Source organism: Gopherus evgoodei, chromosome 3, assembly GCF_007399415.2.
Source record: "Gopherus evgoodei ecotype Sinaloan lineage chromosome 3, rGopEvg1_v1.p, whole genome shotgun sequence".
NCBI classification, from domain to species: domain Eukaryota; kingdom Metazoa; phylum Chordata; order Testudines; family Testudinidae; genus Gopherus; species Gopherus evgoodei.
In genome coordinates, this window is record NC_044324.1 from 83,608,159 (window position 1) to 83,626,506 (window position 18,348).

At 39.7% G+C, this 18,348-nt stretch overlaps 1 protein-coding gene across 7 annotated transcripts in view; it reads left to right on the forward strand.

The window, feature by feature from the left end:
* KLHL32 (kelch like family member 32) overlaps positions 1-18,348 on the forward strand; it is a 215,165-nt gene that overhangs the window by 117,076 nt on the left and 79,741 nt on the right. For 6 of the 7 annotated variants that reach the window (XR_003999544.1, XM_030555980.1, XM_030555978.1 and 3 more), the window contains exon 5: positions 3,082-3,180. The exons of the other annotated variant lie outside the window; for it this stretch is intronic. Coding sequence is in view for 5 of the 6 variants with exons in the window: in XM_030555980.1 (XP_030411840.1) it covers positions 3,082-3,180 (99 nt within the window). In the remaining variant the exon portion in view is untranslated. The remainder of the gene's footprint in view (positions 1-3,081; positions 3,181-18,348) is intronic. 7 annotated transcript variants of the gene reach the window in all.

Below are 18,348 nucleotides of genomic sequence, written 5' to 3' on the forward strand. Positions count from 1 at the left end.
TCCTGGAAAAAATGAGATTCCCCAATAACACTTATGTACAAATACTAAAAATTTCTGGTCTCCTGAGGGAGGCATGGTCTAATGATTTGACCACAAGAGTGTGAGGTCTCAGTTGAGGCCATATGGTTCTGTCAGTTGCATCCAGCCAACTTCTCAGTGAAATCAGCAGGAGTTTCATGTGAACAATGGACAGGATAATCAGGTCCTTGGTTTCTCATCCCTTTTCTGACACCCCCTTAGTGGCACTTTGACTCTGTGCTTCCATTTCCCTATTCATAAAATGGGGACAATACTAAGAATTTGATAATGTGTTTAAAGTGCTTTGAAAATGAATTGTATATGAGTTCTGGGTTTGCTGGATATGTAACTGTGGTATCTCATGCGGACCGGATAAAGCACACGACCAATGTGGTTGCAAGCTGAATCAAATTTGTTTATTCGAGGCCATCTTATATAGCCACTCTTAGCATTACATAACATTTAGCATGCGCCATTAGACCATGTTCTCGCATTTTCTCGTTGGACAGTGAGTGGACATCATGCGCTTTACATGCATCTAGTTACTGTTGATTGGGTAATTACTGCTTACATAAGCCTTGATTATATAAGGGTCGATTTATGACCATGTTTATTTCTTTTATATAACCGGGTTCTAGACATGCTGGCGCCCCGTGGAAATGGCTAACGCCAACCCTTAGCAATTATCCTAAGGCGACCTCCTGGTGCTGTATTTTTCCACTAGGCCAATATAAGGATGGTAGATCCCTACATGTAACATTCTGCTTACCTTGCAAAGTGTTCCTGTTTTTTATTTTATTTTGGCAGGTATCTGAGGAGGGGATGGAATGGGGGTGCATTTGTTTATTATGGTAATGTGTTGGATTACAATTGTATGAAGGTGGGTAATGGCTTGTAATAGTTCATTGTGTGCTTATTGATTATTATGTTTTAAATATTGGAAAGGATATACAGAGAATGGAATGGGTTTCCATGTGTAGGTATAAAAAACCTCTAAATAAATAGTACTGACTGCTATGTTTAATTATGGAATATAACCTGTTCATTCTATTGGTTTTATTCACCCATAGCTATGGTTAAACTAAGTTTATGTGCAATTCTATAATTTAGAAAAATAACATTGTAGCCACAGTTAGCTTTCTTTAGATCCAAATTAACCACTGTTTTTCCTCAGCCATGTTAATAAGAAATGTCAGAAGTAAAACTTACAATGAACAGCCTTATGCAAGGAGGCACAAAGTATATTGCACATACTGATTGGGTATATTGCAATCCGTAGCACATAGTTTATTATAGCACTTGATAGTGGAGTCTTCTGTAGTACTTCTGTAAGGACAAAGTTTTTTTCAAAAATAAATTGTATTGTATGTAGTTTTCTGCAGCTGAATTCAATAAAGCTTAGAACAGTTATATTTTAGCTGGGTGTGATTTTTCCTGTAATTTTTCAATTACAAACAAACAAATGAAATATGCTGCCTAAAATTTCCCTGAATACACTAGGAAGGCACCAATTCTCATCAATACACTGCCAAAATTTTAATTAAGAGCTCCCTCAAAAGATTTCCAGAGCAGCTGGTGATAACACTTGATATTCCCTAAGTAAAGTATTCACCAACTGCCATCCACTAATTTCATTCTCTTCTCCCCACATCCACCCCCAAGAGCCCTGTCAATCATGTCAGTGCACAGCCATTATCCTTTTATCTCCACTCCCCTCTTTCCACCATATTTCCCCCTCACTAGCACCCAGGCTCTGTTTTTTGCCCCCCGAAGCACAGCAGTCAGGCGGCCTTGCACGGCACGCCTGCGGGTGGCCCGCAGGTCACACTAATTTGGCGGCATTTCTGTGGGTGATCTGCCACCCTCACAGCGACCGGCAGGCCGCCCCCCACGGCTTGCTGTCCCGGGCATGCGCTTGCTGCGCTGGTGCCTGGAGCCACCCCTGCTAGCACCACATGAAGAATCCTTTAGATGGCTTGTCTATCTGGAAGTTGTTCCACATTGCAGCAGCAGCAGGGCTGTCAGGTGGGTTTCCTGAAACCTCTGACTAGTTGGTTGGGTGAATCCCTCTAAAGATGGACTGGTTTGTTGTTGGGGAATGGGTCCCCTTTGATTCCTGAGGTGGATGTGTATGCCCTGACTGCTGATGACCTTTCCTGTCTGGTGTGAAGAGTCTGGTAGAAGAGTGGGGAGGTGATGGCAATGGTAGATGGGGGAGCGACATCTCCAGGTTGTCTCCTACAGGCTGTTCATACTCTACAGGCAGGCAGTGATGAGGAGAGTGGCTGGAGGACTTTCACCAAGTGCAGCAGCAGCACCTTGGCCATGACCCTTTTCCTTCTCTTCTTCTTCATGCACTGCTGGAATGATCAATATCAGGGAGAGGTGCAGCGTCTGGATAATGCTTCCACCAGACTCTCCTAATAGGCCTGGTGGAAGACACAAAATGGAATTCCCTCTTGAAACCACTGTTGCACATGTGGCAATGGCAGTCGCATCTGGAAAGCAGCACCTGACTGAGCAACCAGCTTAGTCCTGGGTTCAGGAAAGGCTATGAATTCTAACTGGCAGAGCCGCCTTAGCATTTTTGTGTGTGGTTGGCAAACAGCTTTCTGCTCCCTTAATGTAACTTACCTCTGTTCACAATGATCACACCGCTCTGAGAAAGGCTGGCCTGAGGATTTTGGTGTGCATTTGTTTTAAGGTGTTTGTGTGGCTTTGCAAAAAATAAAATAAAATTGTGTATTCAATATATAATATGCCTTTCACAGTAGAGAGTCATAGTAAGTGCGTTAGTCAAAAGCCTCTTTAAGAACAATTTAAGAAATCTGTTTCACTGACTAAATATCCCCCTGAATATTCTCACTGAATTTTTTAAACTATAGCCCAAAACCTTCAAATACTTAGATATATACTAAATTTTATTCACGTGAGAAGTCCTATTGCCTTCAAAGTCTAAAAGTTAGAAAGTCCTAAAATGTTAGCTTCCTTTCTTTCCATATTTTCCCTGTTCTTAGGCTAGTTCTTTACAACAGATTATTCATTTTTTCTTTTTACGTATAGATTCTGTTGGAGCCAGGAGTAATCCAGGATGTGCTAGCAGCTGGTAGTCACCTGCAGCTGTTGGAGCTCCTTAGTTTATGTTCTCACTATCTCATCCAGGTAAGGCTCCTATACCTAATTAACTGACCATTTCCCTTTGACTGCAGACATTATTTCCAAGGTTAAATCCCATAATTTTGAGTTACATATAGGAAATGTTACGGACTAGGATAATACTAGTTCAGTTTGTGGTCAGCGTGGTCTAGTAGGGTTCTGGACTGGAAGTCAAGAGACCTGAATCCTTTCTTTACCACAGATCTCCGGTGAGTTTGAGCTAGACATTGCTCTGTCTCTGCATCCATCCTTTGTCTGTCTTATCTATTTAACTTTAGAGAGAGAGGATGGTTCAATGGTTAGGGTGCTAGCCTAGGTCCTGGGAGATGTGGGTTCAAGTCCAAGTCCCTGTTCTGCCACAGACTTCCTATGTGACCTAGTGCAAGTCATTTACTCTCTCTGTGTCTCAGTTCTCCTCTGTAAAATGCAGATAATAGCACTTTCCTACCTCATATAAGTGCCATAGATATCTAGATATAGATTGTAAGCCCTTTGGGATAGGGACTATCACTCTTTGTACAATGCGGCCTCATTACTGACTGGCCCCATGCACTCCTCTAGTATTAATAATGGTACCAATATTTTGAGGCAACAAAATAAATGTTTGTTTATCTGGATTGGCTAAATGAAACAGATTATGATGGTAGCAAGAGCAGCAGTTTTAAATCATCAATGTAGCAATGGCATACATTATTAAAAGCAGCAATTTCACTTGATTTTTCCCCCCTTTCTTTGTAGTGTTTTTATATTTTATCCACAATCAGACACTTTGAGACAGGGTCAATGGCTCATAATATATGGTGGTGTTAATTTGTCTAGCCAGTGTAAGTCAATCAGGAAACCAAGGTAAATGGTAAAGTAGTCTGGCATTCAGTGAGTGTACAGAATGATTGTACATTATTCTTAGAGAATGAAAGGGGTGTGTAATAGGAAAGGCAGCTAATCAGACAGTGTAAAGAAAGGGGCCGGAGTGGTTTGGCATGGGGCCCACAATCTACTTTACCTTAGTCCCTCTACTTAGTTGCTTTTCCTGTTGCACCATCTTAATATTTCTCGCATACACCCAATTCATTGTCCATTGCAGTCAATAGAAAGACTCTCATTGGTTTCAGTGGGCTTTGGATTAGGTCCTTGATGTGTAACACAAAGGATTCAGTGCTATATTGCTGTGCTCACCCAAAAAAACAATTTGAAGATGTCCATGCAAGCAGCCTATCAAATGAATAATAATGATGAGCCTGATATTGCAAAAATCCCACTGAACAAGGACTGCCGGACTGGAACCAACAGGCAAATTATTCTCTCACTTAGGGCCTAATCCAGATCCCACTGAAGTCAAAGGGAGTCTTTCCTCTGACTAGAGTGGGAGTATGATCAAGCAGTTAGTTGCACCTATCTTAATCAAGAGTAGTTGGAGTTACCCTCACTTACACCTGTTTTACAAACAGTGTAAAATCATGATTTTCATGACCCAGGCTCAAAGTTTCTAAAGGATTAGAAAAAAATTCTTTCCTCTGACAGTGCTGATATATTTCTATTCAATAATTTGGGTCAGGCTCAGCTGGTGTAAATCAGCACAGCTTCATGGAAATCAATGTAGCTACACCAGTTCACACTAACTCAGTATTTGGCCCTTGGTTTATTATGTTTATTTAGTAAATTCAGGTTCTGCCAAGAGATCTGTACAGGAATATCTATACCACTCAGTCAGCATCAGAATTCACCAGCATTAATTCCTTTGCAGGATAGTGTCCATTCATATAAAGCTATCTACAAGTGTCACATCTAATATTAAAAACCTTTTTCTATACATTGACAAAATACATTTTATAACAATGTAGAGAGAATTCCCAATGTCCAAATTAAAGCTATCAGATGCCTATTTAAAGTCCACATGACACCAATTAATTTAAAAAATACATAGACCTTTATACTACCACCAAAAAAATTAAGAAAAAGGCCCAGATTTTTAGGAGTTGCTACGATCAGCATTGCAATCCCTAACTGATTTAGGAGCCTATGTATGATTTTCAAAGGTGATTTAGGCACTTAGGAGCCAAAAGCTCATTGATAGTCAATGGGATTCAGGCTCCTACATGCCTGAATTTCTTTTGAAAATGAGATTTAGGCTCCTGAATCAGTTAGGCTTTGCAATGTATAACAACACTTAAATATCTTTAAAAATTTGAGCCTTAGTTAACCATGGCCACTTTAAAAACTGCTACATGTAGGACCCAGGAAGTCTCTCCAGGTATGACTCCACTCACTGTGATGCAAATGGTAAGGGATGGGGAGTGGAATAATCCCTTCCCACACTTGTCTTTTTCTAATATTGCTGTCGGATCCCTGGTGCTGCACTTTTTCTCGGTTTACCATGGCATTGGATTTCTTTCTTTCTTTTTGTTTTGAATTGTTGAGATATTGAGCTTTAGCTCAGCATAGCCTGAGGAAGTACATTATATGGAACGTATCTAGTTTATTATTGCTGTGTGATGCTGATGCAGAGGTTTTGCTTATTAGGATTTTCTGTAATTTTTGGGTTGGGTGTAGCACAACTTTCTTGAGTGTGTTTTTAATAATAGCTTTTCTTATTTCTCCCTAGATATTCTTAAATTTTTGCCAACACGGGCATTCAAGATTAACTGTCTGACTCCATTCCTTCCACCTGAATATGAGCCCAATTGAACCCCCATAGATGTCAGTAGGAGTTTCTCTGTTGATTTCAGTGGGAATTAGACTGGGCCATTGTTTTCTCCAAATGGAAGCAAATTTTCTTTAGAGACACAAAGAAAAACGTTATTCTGATTCTCTTTTCACTTACTCTAGTACAAATCAGAAAAAATTCTATAACGCTCACTGGAAATAAACCAGTGTAAGACCAGTGTGAGTGAGAGGAGAATTTGGCCCCAAGTTCACTGCAATTAGTTTTCTGCAAGATATATTAGATTCATTTGACTCCAGTGTAGATGCCATTTCTCTTAGAATGACTAATTTAGAACAAGTTATTGAATCTGTTGATAAATCTCACAAAGATTTCTGTAACAAATTGCTTGAATTACAAACACAAGTCAAGAGCATGAAATCACTAATACGAATTTCTGATTAAAGATAATGTTATATGAAACAGAATAAACTTAAGACCCTGGGACAGTTCTTCAAAATTATGTAATGGCCATATCTTTGAAATTTCTGGTAACACTGTGGAATCAAGCAGTATGATCTTTCTGGTTCACTGAATGCACTTTTCTATTTCTATGTTTCACATATTACCACCAAATCCTCTTTTATTCCTAACGTGGATTCCATGTTTTTATCTGGAAAAATCTTGGTTAATTTAAGATCAACAACTGATTGTGAAAGAAGTGTGAATTAAGTTTAGAAGTCTAAAGGGAACATAGTTTTAAATGATAAAGTTTATATTTTTGCCTAATATGGGAACAAAAGTATTCAGTCAAAAATGAAGGAAGTTCCTTGTTTTAAGGCCAGAATTCCATGTTCTCTTGACTTTTGCATAGATAAGAACATAAGAATGGCTATACTGGGTCTGACCAATTGCCCATCTGGTCCAGAATCCTGTCTTCTGACTGTGGTCAGTGCCAGATGTGTCAGAGGGAATGAAAAGAACAGAGCAGCTAATCTAGTGATCCATCCCCTGTCATTCAGTCCCAGTTTCTGGCAGTCAGAGGTTTAGGGACACCAGCACGTGGGGTTGTGTCCTGAACCATATTGGCTAATAGTCAGTGATGGACCTGTCTTCCATGAACTTATCTAATTCTTTTGAACCCAGTTATATTTTTGGCTTTCATAACATCTCCTGCCAGTTGACTGTGTGTGGTGTGAAGAAGTACTTCCTTTATGTTAGTCTTAAACCTGCTGCCTCTTAATTTCATTGGGTGATCTCTGGTTCTTGTGTTTATGTTAAGAGGTAAATAACACTTCCCTACTCACTTTCTTGACACCATTCATGATTTTATAGACCTCTATCATATCACCCCTTAGTCATCTCTTTCTAAACTGAACGGTCCCAGTCTTTTGACACCCTCAGAGAATCCTAATAGATTAGTGAGGCATGATTTCAGTTTATAAAAGCCATGTTGACTCTTCTCCAATATATTTTGTTCATTTACATGTCTCATAAATCTGTTTTTTACTATAGTTTCAATGAATTTGCCTGGTACTGAAGTTAGGCTTACTGGCCTGTAATTGCCAGGATCACTTCTGGAGCCTTTTAAAAAAAAGTCTGCATTACATTAGCTATCTTTCAGTCATTTGATACAGAGGCTGATTTAAGCAATATGTTACATACTACAGTTAGTAGTTGAGCAATTTCCCATTTGAATTCCATCAGAACTTTTGGGTGAATACCGTCTGATCCTGGTGATCTTTACTGTTAAATTAAACAGTAAATTAAATTAATCAGTTTGTTCCAAAACCTCCTCTATTGAAACCTCAATCTGGGAGAGTTCCTCATGTTTGTCAGCTAAAAAGAATGGCTCTCAGGTGTGGGACTCTCCCTCACATCCCCTGCACTGAAGCCCAATGCAAAGAATTGATTTAGCTTCTATGCAATGGCCCTTTCTTCTTTGAGTGCTCCTTTAGCACCTTTCTCTTTTAGTGGCCCCAATGATTGTGTGGCAGGCTTCCTGGTTCTGATGTACTCAAATATTTTGTTAGTTTTTGCACCTTTTGGCTATTTGCTCCTCAAATTCTTTTTTCTCCTGCTTATTTTATACTTTTACATTTGACTCGCCAGAATTTATGCTCTTTTCTAATTTCCTCAGGAGAATTTGACTTCCAGTGTTTAAAGAATGGCCTTTTGCCCCTTACCACCTCTTTTACTCTGTTGTTTTGCCATAGTGGCTCTTTCGGGGGGGGGGGGAGCGGGGGAGGGTCCTCTTACCTTTTTGGGGGGTATACATTTAGTTTTTGTCTCTATTGTGGAGTTTTTTAATTGTTTCAATGCAGCAAGCAGGCATTTCACTCTAGTGACTGTTCCTTTTAATTTCAATTTAGCTAACTTCTTCATTTTTATGTAGTTCCTCTTTTTGAAGTTAAATGCCACTGTGGTGCATTTCTTTGGTATTTCTCCCTACAAGGATGTTAAGTTTAATTGTGTTATGGTTGTTGTTACTCAGTAATTCAGCAATATTCACCTGTTGGATCAGTTCCTATGCTCCACTTAGGACTAAATTAACAATTGCTTTTTCCCTTGTGAGTTGTTGTATCTGCATCCTGTACTGAGGTGACAGGTTCCCAGTGAATATGGGGATAGTTGAACTCTCTCATTATTATTGGATGTTCTGTTTTTGTAGCCTCTCAAATCTCTCTGAGCATTTTACAATCACCCTCACCATCCTGGTTGCATGGTTGGTAGTAAATTCCTACTGCTATTCTCTTATTATTCAAGCATAGAAGAGAGATTCTGAGAGATTCTGTGGTACAGTTTAGTTCGTTTAAGATTTTAACTATATTTGACTCTGTGCTTTCTTTCACAGATAGTCCCACTCCCCCACCAGCATGACCTACTCTGTCATTCCTATATGTTTGGTACCCTGGTATTATTGTGTCCCATTGATTATCATAATTCCACAAAGTTTCTGTGATGCTGTCATAAACAGATACTTATTATAACAATATCCTTATTTAATATCAGACATTCAAGTTCACCCATCTTAGTATTTAGACTTATAGCATTTGTATATAAGCACTTATAAAATTTGTCAATATTTAATTGCCTGCCTTCGTGTGATGTAACTGAATGGGGCTCTTTTTTTGTTAGACTGTTTCTCTTCAGTCTCTACCTGAACTTTATCAACTTCTGTCCTCTCCTCTTTGCTGGGATATAGAGTCTCCTCTTTAGTAAATACTCCCCTAAGGGATGTGTCTGCCTGAACCATGTGCTCCTCCACACCTATAGGCTTTCACCCAGCTCTTAATTTAAAAACTTCTCTACTCATCAGTGTTGTATATTGCACTGCCTCAGCTCCCCCTTCAACAGACCTTTCTCTGACAGCACCCTATGCCTTTTTCTTTTCTTTCTGAACACAGTTCTATTTGTCTAATCTATCTCGGTACTTGCAACCCCCATCATTGTAATATCTGATTGCTTCCTAAGTATGGGGGGGAGAGATGGATAGCTCAGTGGTTTGAGCATTGGCCTGCTAAACCCAAGCTTGTGAATTCAGTCATCATAGGGGGCTATTTAGGGAACTAGGGTAAAAATCTGTCTGAGGATTGTTCCTGCTTTGAGCAGGGTTTGGACTAGGTGACCTCCCAAGGTCCCTTCCGACCCTGATATTCTATGATTCTGTTTGAAAATCGAAATAACAATAGAAATCTCTCTCAGCCATCCTAGCCTTCAGAAGAAATAGTCTGATTAGTTTATAGTTTTTATTGTTGCTTCTGTGTGTGAGAGATAGCAAATTACTGAGGGAAAGCTAAGCTGAAGAGATGAGTTTTGTATTTAGACCTGAAGGTGGTGAAGTTCATGCTCTCCATAGTCTAGATCCCGATCCTGTGAGATTTCTGCCTCCTGGACTCACAAATCTTTGTGTCTTGCCCAGCCCATACTGGTTGACAATTTTTGCTGGGATTTCCCAAGGAAATTCAATGGGATTTGGGTGCTAAATCTTATAGGTTTCTTTAAAAATCTCAGCCTTTGTGGTCCCAGTGGAAAATAGATCCAATAGCTTTGGAGTAGCTAAGGGAAATATTACAGAGGGCTTTGAATTATCTGGGCACAGATTTTAAACTGGACTCTGTATTCAATGGGAATACACTGCAGAGAATAGAGTACTGGGTGATGTGCTCACTTTGTTGCTAAGCTGATGGGTCACTGCATTTTGCATCTGTTTAATATCTCATCAGGTGTGTGGCTTCATTCTTAGATATAAACTGCAATAATAAAGTTTGGAAGCCACAAATGCTCACTGTGGCTAGGTCTATGTCTGAGAAGATGGGGTTCAGTCTTGTAGCCAGTTGTAGATGGAAGTTGGTGTTTTTTTTCTGCCATGACTATTTAGGCCTCTAATAGGAGTGAGGAGCCCAAGAGAACTTCCAAGCTGCAAACTATTTGAACAGTGTGAGGGCATATGTCCTTAATGATGAGGAATGCTTATTGAGAAGACAAGATCTTCAGCTCTTCTTATCAGTATTAACTCACTCTGCCTCGCTTCAGCTTTAGCCAACTGCTCATCAGCCAGGTGCTGATTTCAGCCAGGCAGTGATAAAGCTGAGAAATGACACATAGGGGATGTATAGCTAGGTGACTTCTCCATACTGTGGCACTTGAGTCTATGCTGTCTCACTAGCTCTCCCACTGGCTTCATATAGATGTTGAATAATATGGGGAAGAGGAGAGAGCCTTGTGGAACTCTGTAGATCTGGGCTTTGTTTCAGGCTCAGAGGAAGCACATGATAGAAGTCATTTCACAGTATTACCATTCCCCTAGGAGTCAGGTCAGGAATATCACCAAATAATCACCAAAATAAACTGCTGCAGAAATGTTCAGCAGGATGAGTATGGATATATTTATCTTGCCTATGTACTGGGAGAGAAGTGCTGTCTCTGTACCATACCTAAGCTAAAGCCTAACTGATGGCAATCCAAGTACTGGCAAATAAAAGGTGGCACTGGAACTTTTTTGCTAGCTTTTGATTACCTTGGTAGAGAAGGGAAGTTAGACATTGGACAGTAATTTGGACTGTTGCATGTTTTAGCACATGTGATTCATTCTCCTCATCTGAGAAGGTATTGACAGCCCTTATACGTAGGGATCCCAAGTGTTTTCTGCTCTTTTTATATCCAGGAAGGGCAGAAGTTCTAGTCACAGGTGATGGCCCTGATTGCCATTCATGCTGCCTTGACTGTTGGAATTTTTGATATATTCCCCTCTAAGAAGGTAAAACCTGATGCCAAAACTTACTTTTGGTTTTAACTGCTTGGAATTGTCCAAGGACATGTCTACACTAATTGGTAGATCAGCACAGCTGCAATTGATGCAGTGAGTGTTGATTTAGCAGGTATGGTGAAGACCTGCTTACTCGATGGGAGAGCACTCTCCCATTGATTTGTGTACCTCACCTCTCCAAGAAGTGTAAGGGAAGTTGATGAGAGACACACTCCCATCGACACAGTGCATTGTAGCCACCACAGTAGGTGGATCTAACTACGTCAACTTCAGTTACGTTATTCATGTAACTGAACTTGCATAAGTTAGATTGATTTACCATGGCAGTTTAGACCAGCCCCAGGCAAGAGCATGTAATGTTTATCTCTCTCGTTGGTCTCTCTAGGTGTTTATACCAAATTTGTCATCATGGAGTATGAGCATCTTACAAGTGACCTGTTCATTTCCTTCCACTGACTCTCAACTATTTACATTTATTTATATATTTTTAAATTATATATTTTCTGGTTTTTTTTCAAATGGAAAGGGCTACAATGAAATCTGCTGGTGTATGAAAAAAAGAGGTTGGTTTTTTTGTTTGTCTTGTGATTCAGGGCCAGAGTTTGGTAAGGTATTAAATCTCCCTTATCCCACCCCCTCCATCTGGAGTTGTGCCCATAGCATGCTACCAACCTACACTTAGATACACTCCCAAAAAAATACATTAATTCTTACACCAGAGATTGAGAGCATCACCTCTGTATTGCTAGCAGCCCAAACTCATGTGGGAATTTAGCTTCTGGGTTTTTCATATAGAGCAAATTAAACTCCTGGAAAAAAGTCTGAAGGTCACCAAGCAACCAAGACATATTTAGTATGACTGAGTTTTTAAAAAATCCATGTATATTACAAAGTGATGCTGTATAAAAGATCCATCACCATAAAGGCTAAGCACACTAGCTTTCTCCAGTGGAAGGAATGAATGACCCTTTTCAATGTCTAGAATACATCATAACCCAGTTTAAAGTTCCCCTGTTTTCACCATTATGCAGCCAGTGGCTGCTGTGCTGAGCCAGCAGTTCTGGAAAGAGTATCATGTTCTGTCAGTTATTGAGTGGAAAAGCTACCAACAGAAGAACTCATTTACTAGGGCAGGAACAAGGAGCCCAAAGACAGCATTAGAAAGTAAGATCTGCTGTGTCTTTGTCTATGCAGCTAAGTACTTAAACTGGGAGACTAAGGGTACATCTACACTACCCACCGGATCGGCGGGTAGCGATCGATCTATCGGGGATCAATTTATTGTGTGTACTGTAGATGTGATAAATCGATCCCCAATCGCTCTCCCGTCAACTGCTGTACTCTAGCTTGGCGAGAGGCAGAAGCAAAGGTGACAGGGGAGCCACAGCCATCGATCCAGCATTGCAAAGACACAAAGTAAGTAATTTTATTTTGATCTAAGATAGGTCGACTTCAGCTATGCTATTCTCATAGCTGAAGTTGCATATCTTAAGGCTGGTCTACACTGGGAGGGAGGGATCGATCTAAGATACGCAACTTCAGCTACGTGAATAGTGTAGCTGAAGTCGAAGTATCTTAGATTGAGTTACCTACCATGCTCATGGTGCGGGATCGACGTCCGCGGCTCCCCATGTCGACTCCGCTACTGCCGTTCGTGTTGGTGGAGTTCCGGAGTCGACAGGAGCGCGTTCGGGGATCAATATATCGCGTCTAGATGAGATGCGATATATCGATCCCCGAGAAATCGATTTATTCCCCCCCCCCACCGTAGACCAGGCCTAAGGGAGGACTGATGATATTGTGCCCCCCTTCCATTCACCTCACTTCCTCTTCCCTTTCTCAACTGCTAGCAGTGAGGAAAAAGAACTCTGACATACAGGGCCAGCTTTAGAGCAATTCAGCCATTTCCTCGGAATCGGGCCCTGCACCCCTAAGAGGGCTCCTCAGCGTCCTGAAGGAGCTGCTGCCAAAGTCCCGCCACTGTCTTCAGCAGCAGCTCAATTGCTGCCATGGAGAACTGTCCCTCTGCTGAAATGCTGTCGAAGGCACCAGCAGCCGATTGAGCTGCTGCCGAAGTCCTATCACTGTCGTCGTCGGCAGCTCAATCGTTGCCGCTATCTTTGGCGGCATTTTGGTGGCAGAACCTTCCTCTGCGGCAGCGATTGAGCTGCTGCCAAAGACAGTGATGGGACTTCAGCAGAAGCTCCTTAGAATCAGGCCCCGCTGTGCTTATAGCCGGCCCTGCTGACATACCCATATGATCAGAGTCCTGTTTTGATGTGTTACCACATTGCCAGTTGCCTATGTGAGATGCTCATGGTGGTAGACAAACTACCCCAAGAGCATTAACCCCCACGCACAAGGATGTAACTCAGATTTACCTGAGAGGTGCAGGGACATTCAGTTTACTCTTCCTTGCATTGTCAGGCTTCCTGTGCCCCAAATGGGAGGGCTGGCAATGTTATTGTCACTGCCTTCCCTCAGAGGTTTCCATCAGGAAGAAGGAACAATTTTGGTTTGTGCCTTTGACTTGATAGGAGGAAATGCACTGAATTAATGCTGTCCTGACTGTCCTTGCCACATCCTCTTTCTAACCACAGCCACCCCTTGGAGGATTTCTGCCTTTGGGACCCTTCATGGGCCTTTATGTGGGTGTAAACCTCGACTGAATTGAGGCCCTGAATGTTTAGAGTCATCACATTCAATTCTTGTTTTCTTTTATCACCATCTGACCAACACCAAGGCTTTACAGTACATGTTTTCTCCATGTCTTTAGCTGTTACATTCTCCTTACCAAAAGGGGCAATTACACATACACATGCAAATCATGTTACTTATAATTACATAATATCTCTACATTTACCAGCCAGTCTCACAATGTACATCCAGGTGCATTGATCTGATAGGAAAAATCATTTGGCTGTATGACAAAAAAAACAAAACCCTGAGATGGTAAATGACTGAACTTATTTTAAAATATCCAAGTGGGTGCTGTCAGTACCCACTTCTTGGCAGCAGGTGGCAGTGTAAGTCCATCACTGTTGAGTAGATGAATTAAAGCAAAAATCAGAAAAAAATGAAAAGAAAAATTCTTTATTTTGTTCCATATTAGTCTTCTGACCTAATCAGTAAAAAAGTCATTATTCACACAACGCTGGGCAATATGCATTGTAATTTTTAACAAATAATAGGAAACTGTTAATGTTTTCACAGGAAATACAGTTCTGTCTTGTGCAGTAATGGTCATTTATCATTGCACTTTGTAAAATCACTCATTTGTTGTAATTTGAATGTAAATGACTCTAAGGTTTTACAAATAAGGTGACAGACTCACATAAATGTAATTGCAGGGTTCATCTCTCTCTTTTTATATATCACTCATTAAGTTATGAATTAAATACATCGTATTAAACCAGGGGCATGTCCAATGATGATATTGTAATGGCAAATTACTCTATGCTATTAGAGGTGTATTTTTTATTCATGGACATTAATTTGTCATTAAGCGGCATTAGTTTAGCACTTTTATGTGGAAGACGTGACCTGAAAGAGGAGACTTACTGCTGTAATATGAGAGACCAGGAATACAAGTGCTAGATCTAAGGAGCTTTTTACCTCCTGTAAGGAAACAGAGGGACATTTTATTTAAGTTTCTTTTGATATAAATAATTTGTCCTGTTGTTATTGAACACCGTAGCAAAGATATTTCTGAAAAATTGAAGGACTTTGGTTTTACAGTCTTTACTAGTATGGAAAAGCTACAAAGCTACCAAAATAGTTACTATAAATCATTTGTAAACCTAGGAACTTGAAGGGAATGTGGGTCTGAAGAAGCTAATGAATGAGTTGGAGTCAAATTTCATCTCTGAAGTATCAGATGGTTGTTAGTTGTCCCCTGTTTCATTTATTTACACTAAATTGGTTAAAACAGAAAGATAAATTCTTATTTTTTCCATTATGAAGTAGATGACTAAGCTTTGCATCCTATATTCTTTTGTATTTTTGAAGCAAAGTTATTATTACGTTCAATTAGAAGATTTCAAAGGTTGAGCAGAAACGAAATCTTTGTCAAAAATATTTACTGAAAAATAAGTGGCAACTGCATCCTTGGAACAGTTGCACAAATGCGAATGTTTGGCTCAGTATAAGACAGACATTAAAAACAACCTTCTACATCTTATGCTGCTTTCACAATCTAATTAATAGAGAGGACCATGGGAAAATGGTGGTCTGTTTATTGATTTGAAGAAATGGACCCAAACGACACAAAACTCGATCAGGATTTAAACACTTAAGATCTGGGAATATTTGGATTTGGGGATTTTGATTTCGACCAAAATGGTCTGGACTCTAAACTTGAAACCCTTGTGTATTTGCTGCCTTTGCATTATATAATGTATTTTCTGATGCTTTAATTGTTGCTGTTTGTTTTTTAACTGTGCATTGCCGTAAGTGGTTAAAGGAAAGGTGGTGCTTTTATAAATAAAAATGACAAGATGCTAAGGCCAAAATGTTCAAAAGTAAATGCAGAAATAGAGACCCCAAAAATAAATGTCTAGTTTTGAAGTTTCATTGTAAATATATACCAAATAATGTGTCGTCTACATTTAAACATTTAATTTCATGAGAGAGAAGAAGAGGAGAAAACTCTTAACTAGAAAAGCCAGTGCTGACTGTTTTCCATGGCTCTGCATTAATAATGGTAAATGTCACAGTGTCTTATCACAATCCATCATATGTAGTATGTATAGACATAGACAGTGCTACGTACTGTCCACAATTACATAGCAATAGAATTTGCCTTGGGACACCATTTCTTGCATCAGATCTGTGTTCCAGAATGTAAACTTCTACTTAAAAAAAAAGTTCTATCCAGCCTGGTAGTAAAGAAACTTGAAGACCAGAACACAATGTAAATCTATGCAGTCTGCTCTTCCCGAGTCTTCAACCAATGTGGAACAATAGCTTTGTGATGTGTAAACTGTCCCCATTCATCTTAATGGGTTTCTAATGGTCAGATTTAAAGATGACAATTTAAATATCAATATTAACTATTTCATTACAGATTATTTTAGCAGAAACAGACAGCTAATATGTTTATCCCACAATCCAAAACTGTCTCCTGTACCACCTAGATGCCCAAAGCCCTGGCTGTCCCCCATTTTCAAACTAATTAATTCAAAACCTTGCTTATTAATTTGAATGAAGCATAAAGCTGCTGTAGAATTTCCCATCTGCTGCACCAGAGTGTTGCAGAACCTGTGGACCTTGTCACAGTATTTAGGTCTAACTTGCTGTGGAGTACATGTGGCCTTGGATGTAGAAAGATGCGTACCTCTGCTCTGTTTTATAGAACTAAGTCTGCTCTTAACCTAAGTATTTCTAAATTGACACATTTTGCATTTGGTTACAATACATACAACAATTATGACATTCGAACTGTTGACGTCAAAGAATGGGGAGGTAGGAGGTCTCAAGCAGAAGGAAAAAACTTATGGAATTCTCTCCACATATTGTGTGTATACTTTGTGTGTATGATTTGTATATGTTCTTTGGAGCAGAGAGACAGTGGTAACAAGCTATTCACTAAATTTCGAAAATATGGGACAAAGTATTTCAGGAGGAGATTTTCCAAGTAACTAGGGGAAGTGAGGTGTCTAACAACTATTCGTGCCTTGAAAATCTCCCCCTTAGTTACTTGCAACCCTATCTAATCTAATTATGTATTTATAAGATCCTGATCATTATAATATCTAAACCTTTCTGCCCAGTGTGAAGGAAATGTTGTAGCTACCCCAAATACATACATATGAGGTCTCAGTCCTGAAAACACTTGATTCACAAAACTCCTATTGGCTTCAAAAGGAGTTCTGTGTATAAAGGGCTAGGAGGCTTGGGCCCGCAGTACACACTTCAAAAGCAGTATTAATGTGTTTTTCTGTTCTAGCACTCCAGCCTCCACAATACCTGCACAAATTATTTCTGCTGGGAGCAGGAGCAATCTGTTCAGGGAGTTGAGTGGAGGTTCAATTACTGGATTGGGGTATCTGTATATAAATATGTGGTGCATGCTCCTCTGAACATTAGATTATTATCATTATTTACCATGTGTATTGTGGCTGCGCACAGTGGCCCTGGTAAGGACCACGGTTCCACTGGGCAATGTGCTATACAAACAGATAAGACTATCCAGCCCCTGACCAGAATTTATAGACTCAGTAGATGAACAAACAAATGAAGGCTGTAGAAAAGGGATTAAACCATATAAACAAGCGAACAGAGTAATGGCGAGGGTCATGTTGTATTAGTCCCACCTTCTTTAAAAATACATATAATCTGTACCAGCCTGCCACTGTATCAAGACATTGGTAAGGGTTTTAGAGATGGTTGAAATATTCCAAATTTTGAAATTTCAACAAAATAGTTCATCAAAATCGTGACAAAAAGGGACTAATTTTTCACTCAATTTTTTGGGAAAGAAATCCCATTTTCAACCAACTCTAGTTTTTTAAAAAGTATATCTGTTATGCCTAGCCTAATTTCTGTTGTGAGGATAAAATCCAATGACTGTGAGGTGCTCAGATACCACAGTGGTGGGGGCCACTTAGGTTCCTAAATAGATATATAGTTACCCAAATGAATTAACAGAGTGCATTTTGTGACTCAATATCCTTGCTTTTTTATTGTTCGTTCATTTAGGGCCAAATCCTGATAGGGGTTCAGTTTCTTCATGACCCATGAACTTCAATAAGAGCTGATGGCACTGAGCACCATGTAGCTTCAAGCCCTTACTCGCTATTTCACAATAGGTCTCCCACAGTCCAACCTTGTGAAGTGCTGACACAAAGGCCCACTCACCTTCTAAATTTTAAATTCTTCCTTCAAAATATGGGGATGGTAGAGCTTCTCAAAGAAATGGCTGCCAAAAATTTTTAACGTTGGCAAAACAGTGTATTTTTCCCTAGCATCAGTCTCAGTAACACACAACTGTTTTGGCTGAAATTAAAGAAAATATAAACCTGGAGAAATTCAGCCTAGGTGGTTAAATTTAGGGGGAAAAATGAGCAATTGAAATGGGACCTTATAATGGAAAGTGTAAGGAGACCTTAATATTAGATTGTGCTATCAATCAGTAGTAAAGACTTCAAATAGTATTATATAAACACTCATAAATTTCTGATGAATCTTTCCTCTTGACATGAAACTTTCTGTGCACGATCTCAGTTTAAACGTACTTTCTTCCTTCAAAAAATTAAGGAAACTG